The 11,509-nt window shown below is 69.6% G+C and overlaps 2 protein-coding genes across 2 annotated transcripts; one reads left to right on the top strand and one right to left on the bottom strand.

Moving 5' to 3' along the window:
- Window positions 1–6: 6 nt before the first annotated feature.
- Window positions 7–1,273, top strand: THRA (thyroid hormone receptor alpha). The gene is made up of 2 exons (XM_086626634.1): window positions 7–256; window positions 1,022–1,273. The coding sequence occupies exons 1-2, from the start codon at window positions 40–42 to the stop codon at window positions 1,270–1,272; spliced, it is 468 nt and encodes a 155-aa protein (XP_086482760.1). The 5' UTR covers window positions 7–39; the 3' UTR covers window position 1,273.
- A 3,058-nt stretch (window positions 1,274–4,331) lies between these two features.
- On the bottom strand, window positions 4,332–9,289 carry NR1D1 (nuclear receptor subfamily 1 group D member 1). Its single transcript, XM_086626526.1, has 8 exons — window positions 9,262–9,289; window positions 6,831–7,166; window positions 6,662–6,750; window positions 6,430–6,574; window positions 5,552–6,024; window positions 5,231–5,416; window positions 4,622–4,832; window positions 4,332–4,531 (listed from the first exon to the last, which is right to left on the bottom strand). The coding sequence occupies exons 1-8, from the start codon at window positions 9,287–9,289 to the stop codon at window positions 4,332–4,334; spliced, it is 1,668 nt and encodes a 555-aa protein (XP_086482652.1).
- Window positions 9,290–11,509: the final 2,220 nt, after the last annotated feature.

Below are 11,509 nucleotides of genomic sequence, written 5' to 3'. Positions count from 1 at the left end.
CCTTGCGAAGACCAGATCATCCTGCTGAAGGGCTGCTGCATGGAGATCATGTCGCTGCGGGCGGCCGTGCGCTACGACCCCGAGAGCGAGACGCTGACGCTCAGCGGCGAGATGGCTGTCAAGCGCGAGCAGCTCAAGAACGGCGGCCTCGGCGTCGTCTCCGATGCCATCTTCGACCTGGGCAAGTCCCTCTCTGCCTTCAACCTGGACGACACCGAGGTGGCCCTGCTCCAGGCTGTGCTGCTCATGTCCTCAGGTAGTGGCAGCGGCAGCCACCCCCGGGGCTGCTGGGGGGAGTGGGGGGAATGAGGGGGCACCCCGATGCCCAGGGAGCCATGGGGGTGCATGGCAGGGGCACCCCAGTGCCCAGAACCCTCAGCATCTTGTGGGTGTGCTGGGTGGGCACCCCGATGCCCAGAGCCCCCAGCATCTTGGGGGTGCATGGGATGGGCACTCTGGGGATACTGAGCCTCACTGGCTTTGGGGGGGATGCCTGGAGTGCATATTTTGGGCACCCTGATGCTGTGAGTGGGGCAGAGCCAGGAGTTCCCAGGGTGGGCACTGAAATGCCTGCTGCCTTAGGAGCTGGACGTGCATAGGGTGGGCATCCGAGTGCCCCTGGGGAGCTGTGCCAGGGGAATGTGGGGTGAGCATCCCAATTCCCAGTGCCCTGGGGAGCCGTGCCAGGCTTTGGGGGGGGTTATGGGGTGGGTAACTTCATGCCCAAAGCCCTGGGGAGCTGTGCCAGGCTGGAAGGGCGTGCAAGGGATGGGCACCCTAATTCCCAGTGCCAAAACAGCCTGGGGGTCCATGGAGTGGGCACCTTGATCCCCAGTGCCCAGGAGCACGAGGTGCATGGGGTGAGCACCTCACTGTCCTGCACAGCCGTGCCAGGCTTCACGGGGATCTACAGGGTGGGCACCCCAACAGCCTGTGGGGCATCTGGGGCACGCAGCCTTGCAGGACAAACCCCCCCTTACCCACACACCCCCCCTGGACGCCGAACTGTTGTTGCCTGCAGACCGGACGGGGCTGATCTGCGTGGAGAAGATCGAGAAGTGCCAGGAGACGTACCTGCTGGCCTTCGAGCACTACATCAACTACCGCAAACACAACATTCCCCACTTCTGGCCCAAGCTGCTGATGAAGGTGACGGATCTGCGGATGATCGGCGCCTGCCACGCCAGCCGCTTCCTGCACATGAAGGTGGAGTGTCCCACCGAGCTCTTCCCCCCCCTCTTCCTCGAGGTCTTCGAGGACCAGGAGGTGTAGGGCTGCCCCCCTCCCCCCCCCCCCCCAACCATGCCCCCTTCCCCGCCCGCACCCCCGCTCTGCCCCCCACCCCCCACATTTTTCTTACCCCTGGGCCCCCCCTACCCACCTACTCACCCACGCCGGGGGTGAGGGCAGGGGGACACTGCGCCCAGGGGGGGGTCCCGCTGTGCCCCCCGCAGCCATGCCCCAGGACTTGACGAATTTTGTTTGTTTGCACAGGGAAGGGCCCCGACGGTCGAGCGTTTCCTTTATTGTCCTTCTCTTCTTAGATTATTATTTTTTAAGCATTTATTTCCCTCCCTGAGAGGCTAAAATATTAAACTAACTGCACTTTGGAAGGAGAGAGGAGGAGGAGGAGGAGGAGGAGGAGGAAGAGCAGGAGCAGAGGAGAGGAGGGGGCTCTGGGCTGCACAGGGAGAGGCTGCCCCGGCCGGGGGGGCCGTGGCCACATGCACTTTTGGCAGGGCAGCGGCGCGGGGGGCCGGCGGGGGGGCCAGGACCCCCCCCTCATAGCAGGGTGGGGGGCACAGGGGGCACAGCGGCGGCAAGGGGGACTCCAGCCCATGGGGGCACAGGGCTGGTGGATTCCGCCCCCCCACTCCAGCCTCTGGGGCTGCCCCGGCTGGGGTGACCCCCCCCCACCCCCGCACCCCCATCCACCCCCCCTCCCCAAATTCGGGGCCAGATTCGGGGCTTTGGTTTTTTCTGTCTTTTTTGGGGTGAGAGGAGATGATTTTGTGCCAAGCGCCGGTGGACGGTGGGCGCTGCGGGACACGGGGTGGGGGGGGGGGTCGTGGGGCCTCACTGTGGCCGCCCCTCCCTCACCCCCCAACTTTTCTGTTGTCCTTTTTTTGTTGTTTTTCCCCTCGTCCTCGTGGGTTTATTTGTCGTGTCCGTCAGGAGTTGCAATGGCCCTGGAGGCGCCAGTGGGGGGTGGGGGGGCAGCGGGTGCCCCCCTGGGACCCCGCATGGCCCCCACTGCACTACTGCCCCGACCCCCCAGCAGCAGCACTTCGGGGGGGCTGCACCCCCCATCTGCCCCCCCCGCTGCTCCCGGGGGGGGCCGGGCTGTGGTTGGGGCCAGCGGGGGCTCAGGGGGGTGGGGGGCCAGGGGTCCCGGCTCAGCGGGGGGCAGGGCTGCGGCGGGGGCACCCAGGAATGGTTTTATCACCTTCCCCCCCCCCCCCATTTAGGTTTGTGAATTTTTTCTTACCTCAGGCGGAGGCCGGGGGGGGGCGCGGGCCGGGGGGCGGCCGGCAAGGCAGGCGGCCCGCCGGGGCCCACCTAAGCTAATATATATATATATATAAATATATATAAAATATATAATTTTTGTAATTAAAAAAAAAATCTTTTTACGGGTCGTTTAAAAGCAGAAATCCCAACACGAGACACTTCCCCCCCCCACCCCGGGCACAGGGGGCCAGGCTGGGCTCCCTGCCGCACCCCGGCCCCCCCCCCCTCATCATGGGGGTCCAGTTCGGGGGCCCTGCCCGACCCCCTGCAGCCGGGTCGGGGGGCACAGCGGGGCCGTGGCACCCATGGGTGCCCTCGCGGCCGGGGGGGCACGGTGCCCCCGGCCCCTCGCAGTGGGGCCGGCTTTGCACGTGGTGCAAAATGTCTTAAACTCTTCCCCCCCGGGTGCCCAGCGTGGGGGGGGGGGTCCCGGTGCAGCCCCCCCACGGGCATGACTGCGCCAGCACTGGCTGCAGCTCGTGCAATAGGAGCCGGTGCCAGGAAACACTAACGCCCATGCCGGGGCGGGGGGTGCAGGGTTTGGGGATTCACCCCCTCGGCAGCACCAGCCCCCGCTGCCCACGGTCACGCTCAACCCAGCGCCAGCCTCGACACGTGCCTTCGTGCCGCGGCCCCCGCGGCATGGTGCCCGGTGATGCCCGTGCAACGGCCGTGCCGCACAGTGCTAGTGCGATGCCCGTGCGACGGCCGTGCCACGCGGTGCCAGTGCGGTGGCCGCGCCACGCTGGTGCCACAACCGCGTGACGCCGTGTGTTGCCGTGCGCGGGCCATGTGATGTGCTGCCCGTGCTGCCCATCTGCCCGCGTGGCGCGGCAGAGCCGTCGCGGGATGTGTCTTAAGCAGCAAACATGACCCCCGCCCCGCAGCTGGGCATGGGTGCCCCCCTGGGCAGCAGCACGGTGCCCTGGGGCGGCTCGTCCCAGGGGGGCACAGCCCGGCCCCCCACTCTGCCAGCCAGCACGCCCTCGCCCCCCACCCCGCGCCCCCCGGGCCGCTCCCTCTCGTGTCCGTCTCGCGTCGCCATCGCACGTCCAGCGTCGGCCCTGGCTTCACCCGGGGGGGGCAAGACCGGTGCCCCCTCACCCCTGCCACCCCCGGGCCATCCCCAAATCCCCTGTCCCCACATCCCCCGTCCCCCCCAAGCACATACCTCATGGCTCCCGGAGTTGCCCCTGCCCAGGGCCGCGTCGCGCCCAGCTGGCACACCCTGGCACACCCTGGCACGGCCCGGCGCGGGGTCCCCCTACTATGCATGGTGCCGCGGGGGGCCGCGGCCGGCGGCGCTGAATGTAGGGCGCGGGGCGGGGGGGGGCCGCTGAGCTCCGTGACAATCACAGTCTGTGACGTGCGATTTTAAACCCTTTTGTGTTTCGGTCAGGATTTTAAAGAAAGATATTTTTATGGTAATTGTTGCTGGTCTATTTTACTATATATTTATGTAATAAATATATGATGAAAAAAAAAAAAAAAAAAAGAAACAAACCCACCCAAACCCACCCACACAGCTCGGCTGGATCCGGCTCCGCGTTCCTCCGCTGGCTGCCGGAGTGGGGGGGCCGGGGTGGGGGGACCCCCCCCTCTGGTGCTGTCAGCGGAGCCGTGGGGCTGGTGCCCAGTTTGGGAGGGGGTCTCGGCATCCCGGTGCCCACCTGGGGGAGGGTTCAGCCCCCTGTGAGTCCGGCGGGCACCATGGGGTTCGTGCTGCCCCTGGAGGGGCTCGTGCGTGTCCTCCCCCCCGCCCGCGGTGCTATGTACAGGGGTGGGGGGTGCGCGGGGGGTCCCTGGGGTCCGTCGGGGCCCTACTGGGCATCGATGCGGAAGGAGAGCAGCTTCTCGGAGTGGAGGTTGTTGAGGGTGCGCAGGTCGGGCAGCTTCAGCAGCAGCTTGGTGAACCGCGACGTCTCCGCCGGGTGCGTCTTCAGCACGAGGGCGCGCAGCGCGCGGATCAGCGTCTCCTGCAGCTGCTCCACCGACGCCGTGTCCTCCATGCCCGAGCGGTCTGCGGCGACGGGGCGTCAGCGGGTGGGTGACGATCCCCCGGACCCCCCGCCCCCCCACCATATGCCACCCGCATCGCCCTGGCGCCCACCTGCCGAGACCAGGACGACGGCGGTGAAGAGCCCCAGCTCCTCGTCGGTGAGGTCGAGGGCGCTGAGCTTCTCGCTGAACTCGAACATGGAGCTGAGCAGGTCGCCCATGCCCATGCCCCACAGCTCCTCCAGGCTGTACTTCGTCCGGCTCATGAACGTCACCGTCTGCTCCTTCACGTCGAACAGGGAGGCGAAGCGAACCATCAGCACCTGCGGCACACGCGGCGTCAGCGGGATGGGGGCACCGGGACAGGACGGGGGGCACCGGGCAATGCCAGGGAGGCGTCCTGCAACGCCGTGGGCTGTGTGCGATGCTGTGGGACACCATAAGATGCTGTTGCTCCATGCCAGGGCTCCATGCAATGCCATGGGGTTCCCTGCCAGGCTGTGGGGCACCATGCAATGCCAGGGAGGCATTCTGCAATGCTGTGGGACACCGTACAATGCCGTTGCTCCATGCCATGGGGCACCGTGCAATGCCATGGGACACTATGCCAGTCCATGGGGCATTGTGGAATGCTGTGGGGCTCCATGCCAGTCCATGGGGCACCGTGCAACGCCGTGGGGCACCATGCCCTCTGTTGAGCCCTCGCCATACTGGGACGTACCTCGAAGGTGCCAGCCTTGAGCAGGGTGACCTGGTCATGCTGGGAGAGGGCCTGGAAGCCGGGAATGTGCTTGGCAAACTCGACCACCTCGCGGACGGCGGGGGTGAAGCTGAGGGAGAAATCCTCCCAGATCTCCTGCACCGAGCGCCCGCTGCGGCCGGGCGGGTGGCTGTTCATGGGGCAGGCCTGTGGGCAACGGCACGGCTCAGCCTGGCATCGTGGGGCTCCCCCGGCCCCGCCACCGCCGCCGTGACGCGGACAAGGCGATTAGTGCGATTAGTGGCTAAAAATACGCGGGAGCGGGAGCCCCCGGGCGCTCACCGGCAGGACGTCCTTGGCGCCGCGGGGCCAGGGGCAGCCCCGTGTCGGGGGCTCGGGGTAGGTGGGGGGGCAGAGCCGGGGCTCGGGGGGGCCGGGTGCCCAGGCGGGGGGCACGTCCCAGCGCAGGAGGCTGCTGTCGCAGGTCGGGGGGGGTCCCAGCTTGTCGTGCGCGTAGACGAAGATCTCCTTGTGGGCCTTGGCCACCTGCGCGATGACGTCCTCGGTGGCCCCCCCCGGGCTGGGCGAGCGGGGAGGTGTCAGCTGCTGGGGGAACTGGGAGAAGCAGGCGGGGGGGGCGAGCGGCAGGGGGCCAGGGGGCGGCGGTGGCAGTGGCGCACGGCCCCCGCATGGCACTGGACCCTCGCCGGGGCCGGGCATCCCCGGCGGGGCGCTGCCCATGCCACTCATGGCGCTCTGCATCTCCGCCAGCATCCGCTGCTTCTCCCGCTTGGGGATGCGCCCGAAGCGCACCGCTGTGGGAGACACTGGTGTTAGTGGGCAGCCCGGGCACGCCGACCCCCCCCCCCAACCCTGCCCCATGGGGGGGGCTGCTGGGATCGTGGCTGCTTCCCACCCCCCCTGGCCTGGGAGGGATGTACAGCCCCGGGCACGGGGGGGATCCATCCCGGGAGGGGACATACAGCCCTGAGCACAGCGGAGGGGGGGACACGTCCCACGGGGCACACGTGGCACCCAGTGCAGACAGAGGCACCCATCCAGGAGGGGACGTACAGCCTTGACCATGGTGGGGGGGACCCATCCCAGGAGGGGACACGCAGCCCTGGGCACAGGGGATCCCACCCCCAGAGGGGACGTACAGCACCGAGCATGGGGTCCCCAGTTCTGGGGGACCCCGGGGGGGCTGGGACCGAGCTCACCGTCACGGGACATGCCGACCAGCAGGCACTTCTTGAAGCGGCACTGCTGGCAGCGGTTGCGGTTGATGCGGACGATGGAGCAGTTCTCGTTCTTGAGGCACTTCTTGTACTGGATGTTCTGCTGGATGCTGCGGCGGAAGAAGCCCTGCGGGGTGGGGGGGGTGGGGGGGTCACTCGGGGCTCCCCCCAGCATGGCAGAGGCTCTGCGCCGTGCCAGCCCTGGCCCCGGTACCTTGCAGCCCTCGCAGGCGTGGACGCCGTAGTGGAAGCCGGAGGCGACGTCCCCGCAGACCTTGCAGAGCAGCACCATCCCGTTCAGCTCTGCGGAGGGACGGGGGTGAGCGGGGTCCCGGGGTGCCCACCGCAGCGGAGGGGAACCACCCGCCGCCCCCTCGACTCACTGGTGACGGTGCTGCCGGATTTGCTGGGCGAGCTGCGGCGCCGCTCGTCCGCGGGGACCTGCTGCACCCCGGGGAAGTTCACCGAGGAGCCGTACGATGAGGAGGAGGAGGAGGAGGAAGAGGAGGAGGAAGGGGAGCCATCCTCACGGGGGGCCAGCGAGCCTCCGCCGTAGGCGCGGGAGTCCTGAAGGGAGCCGGTGGGCGATGGGGGGAAGTAGGTGGGGAAGGGCTGGGAGCCGGACTGGGAGCTGCCGTTGGAGCTGTCGCTGCAGAGCGAGACGGGGCTGGTGCGGTTGGGTGAGGCGCCGCTGGAGCCCACGTAGCTGATCACACCGCCTGCGGGCAGAGCAGTGGGGCCACACATGCACCGAGCTGCACCGGGCACAGCCTCCCCCAGCCCAGATGGCACCCCGAGGCGGGGATCGCAGCACCCGGTGGGATGGGTGGCAGGGGGTCCCGAGGGAAGCACCCCGGATGCATCCCGGATCCACGGGTGTCCCCGCTGCGCTGCACGTGTGCCGCCTGCCCTGAGTCAGGCACCGCACCCGTCGGCTGCCACGGGTGCCGGCTCCACGTGGACCAGGGATAGCCGGGTTGTCCGGGTGCGTGCTGGCCGCCGACACGGGCACAGCACCCCGGAAGCACCCGTGGGAAGAATGTGCACCGGGAACCTGCCGGAGGTGCACCGGGAGGTCACGGCAGTTACGCTCACTGGCTCCGGCCCCAAATAGCACCGGGATGGGGGGGGGGCGGGGGGGTCAGAGCACAGCCCCCCTCAGCTGTAGGGGGGATGCTGCAGCAAAGGGCAGAGGCTGAGGGAGCTCTGCGTGGGTGAACCCCACAAATTTGGGGGACCAGCCTTGGTGCCAGCCTTGGCAGAGCTCAGAGCCCCCCCCCACTTATGTGTGTGTGTATCCCCCCCCTCCCAGCACGGGGCAGCAGCACTGGGACACGGCTCCGGCTGACTCAAGGCCGGGACACGTGGAGGGCGACATTGGGGACACACGGGATCACCGAGGCCATGTGTCGCCCGCCACACACGGTGCCGCTGGCACGGATGCCGCGCGCCGGAGCCAACCTGCCACCACCGGGCACACAGCCCCTCCTCCACTCCCCCCCCCCCCCCTTTCACCCAGCCACCTCCAAAGGGGGTCACTGAATCGGGGACAGTGGGTTCCATATCACCCTCCCCCCAAAGACTGTAGCTCCTGGGGACCCCCAGCTACTGGGACACCAAAATACTGGGGGGATCCCCCCACCCCAAAACCCCGGGACCCCCTCCCAGGGGGGAGTCCCGGGGTTTTGGGGTGGGGGGATCCCCCCAAGGGGTTGCACCAGGGCGTGGGAGCCATTCCCGACCCCCCCGAGGACCCCCCTCCCCAAAACAGCCGTCCCGCAGCTCCCCCTTCCCGCCCCCCCCAGCTCAGGCGGCCTCACGCCGCCGCCCCACGTGCTCCAGCCGCACGTGGCCTCTCGCGGTCCCGCCCCTTCACGCTTTGCCCCGCCCCCGCCCTCTCATTGGCCTGTCGCGATGCCCCGCCCCTTCTCGTTGCCACGGAGATAGCCCCCCCCCCCGCGCTGGAAAGGGCGAGTGGAACGCGGCGTCCCCGCTTCCGGGTGTGACGTCACGAGGGGGGGCGAGATGATGTCATGAGGCGACCAATGGGCGGGGGAGGGGCGGGGCTGCGGGGAAAACAAACTCCGCACGTGGCAGCGGCGGGGAGGGGGACACGTGCCGGGAAGGGGGGGGGGGGGGGCACCGCCTCCGTTTCCCCCCCCCGCCTCTCCCGGTGCGCGTCCTCGCGCGGGGCACCCCGGCACGCGCGGCACCGCCGCCGCCCACGGACTGCCCGGTCCCCCGCTGCCCCGGTACCGGCGCGCTCCGCTCCGGTCCCGCTGTCCGGGACGCTCCGGTGCACCGATCCCGGTCCTTCACCCTTCCTACCCCCGCGTCCAGCGCTCCCCGGCGTTCAAGACTCTCCGGTCCCGGTCTCCAACCCTCCTGCCCCGGCGACCGAAGCGCCCCGGTGCCGGGGTTCAGGTCGCCCCCCTGCGCGAGACGCCCCGGTGCCAGCGCGCATCCCTCCCTCCCTCCTTCGTTCCCCCCGCGGGGACGCCCCGGCCCCGTTGCCGGATCCTTACCCCGCTATGCAGGACCGCCCGCTCCCGGTAGGAAGGAGCCCCGTTCCGGGATGCGGTCCCGGTGCGCATCCTGCCCGGTGGGGTGTGCAGGACCCCCCGGTCCCAGTGTCCGGACCCCTCCGACTCGCGGTCTCAGCACGCAGCCCTTCGCTGCGGTCCCGGTGCACTGACCCTGACTCCGGTCCGCCGCTCGCGACCGCTCCCGGTGCCGGTGCCCGCACGGTGCCGGTGCCCGCACGGTCCCGGCGCGCACGCCCGCGGGCTGGGGGGGCTCCGGCGGGGCACTGACCTGTGCTGCCGGCCTCGGGGGCGGCCATCCTCGGGGGGGGGGGGGGGGGCGGCCGCCGGCTGTCCCGGCTCCTCCGAGCCTCCCGCAGCCGGAACCGCGCCGAAGGGGACCGAGGCGAGGGGAGCCGCGCCGAGCCGTGCCGCGCCGCCGCCCGCCAAGGGCTGTTGTGCGCCCGCCGCCCGCCCCGCCGCCCGCCCGGCACCGGCCGCGGCTGCGCACTGGGCCGCACGCGGCGCCGCCGCCTCCCCCATGTGATTCCCGGGGAGAGCCTCGTGCCCCAGTGACACACTTTCCGCCGGCGGCCCCGGCCCCGCGCCGCCGCCGGGGAGCCCGGGCACAACCGGGACCCCCGCACCGGGGCCGCCTCCCGGCCCGCGGCGACCGACACCGGCAGCCGGACCGGCACCGGGGCCAAGCTCTGCACCGGGACCGGCCCCTGCAGCGGGGGCGCCCGGGCACGGCACCGGCATCCCTGGCACCCTGCACGGCGCGGTCCCTGCAACGGAGACACCTGAGTATGGCACCGGCCCCTGCACCGGGGACACCTGAGCATGGCACTGGTACCCTGCATGGCACCAGCCCTGGCACTAGGGACGCTGCACCGGAGACACCTGTCACCCAGCACAGCGTGGTCTCTGCATGGGGAACACTAGAGCATGGCACGGTCCCCTACACCAGGAACGCGTTGGCACAGCACCGGCGCCCCTGTCACCTTGCATGGCACCGTCCCCTGCACTGGGGACACCAGCACACAGCACTGGGCATCCCTGGCACCCAGTGCTCCGTGATCCCTGCATTGGGAACACCTGAGCATGGCACTGTCTCCCACACCAGGCAGACCCAGGCGCTGCACTGGCGCCCCTGTCACCTTGTATGGCACCATCCCCTGGGGACACCTGGGTGCCCTTGTCATGCAGCACAGCACTGTCCCCTGCCCTGGGGACACCCTGCACAGTGTGGCACCAGCACCACAGGACCCCCCACACCAGGGATGCCTGTGCACAGCACAGCAGCGGTGCAGCCCCTGGCACAGCCTCAGTGCACACCACAGCACGGCACAGCCAGACCCCTGCCCAACCTGTCCAGCCCAGCCCCCTCCACTGCACCCCCCGTGCCCCCCGCCCAGCCCCTGCCTGTCCCCAGTACCACCGGGGTGATGTGCAGCCCGCGGCGAGTGCCTAGTGTGGCACGTGCCTGGCAGCCGCGGCCTGGCCTGGCCCTGCTCCCGGCTGCCGCAGGGGCTGCAGTGATGTGCTGTGCCCGGCGCTGCAGTGCCAGGGCAGAGCTGCCGAGCAGATCTGGGTCGTGGCACCAGGGCCAGCCCAGCCCAGTGGCACTGAGGTCTCCGTGGGTGCTTACAGCCCCGGGGGAAGAGGCTTTCCTGGGGTGCCAGCACCCTCCTGGATGCCATCTGCCGAGTGCTGCCCTGGCCCCCAGCCAGGAGAAGGTGCAGAGCACGGACGTGCCGGCGCTGGGAAATCCTCGGAGCTAATCCCGTGGGAGGGGAGGCCTCTTGCTGGGTGCTGGAGCTGCTCCTGGTTCACAGGGTGCCCCATGGCACTGGGGTGCCAGGGCCACCCCGCAGGAAGTGCCCTTGCCCTGAGTCACCGGGCAGTTGCACAGTGCCGTGGCCACGCTGCAGCCAGCACCTCCGGCTGGGAGAAACCCCGGCAACTCCCGGAAGGATGTGTGGGGCCAGGCTGGCACGGGGGCCGGGAGACCCGGGAGGACACCAGCCTCGGGGTAGGGGGGCCCTGGCTGTGCATCCCTGCTCCCTGTAGCTCAGCTGTGCCCAGCCGTGCCTGGGTTGCCCCGAGCGTGCAGGTGCCACCGGCCCCACACGGTGCCTCATTCCTCTCCCGGCACGTTCCTGGGCCACAGCAATTAGCCGTGACTCAGCCACTCGCCTCGGTTCGGAAAACAACCGCGCGCACGGTGCTGCGGCACACGGCACAGCACCGAGCCGGCACCGCACAGGGATGCTTGGCAGTGCCCGGCGGTCCCCGGGATGGGAGCGGGTATGGGAGGGACAAAAGAAACTCCGTGGGGTTCCGCTGCGGGGTCCTGCGTGGCGCTGGGACCCTGGCACAGTGGGTTGGTGTGAGGGTGCTGTGAGCAGGGCCCCGATGCTGGGTGCAGCTGGGGCATCCCAGCAGCAGGATAGGGATGTTGGCTGGGCATGGGCAGCGGGCAGCAGGGCTGTGGCGAAGGGACCACCGAAGCCACTGGGATGGCGGGGTTGGCTGCA

This window comes from Tauraco erythrolophus, chromosome 25, assembly GCF_009769465.1.
Source record: "Tauraco erythrolophus isolate bTauEry1 chromosome 25, bTauEry1.pri, whole genome shotgun sequence".
Lineage (NCBI taxonomy): Eukaryota > Metazoa > Chordata > Aves > Musophagiformes > Musophagidae > Tauraco > Tauraco erythrolophus.
Note: the sequence above shows the minus strand (reverse complement) of the source record. Positions and strands in the feature narration are given on the sequence as shown.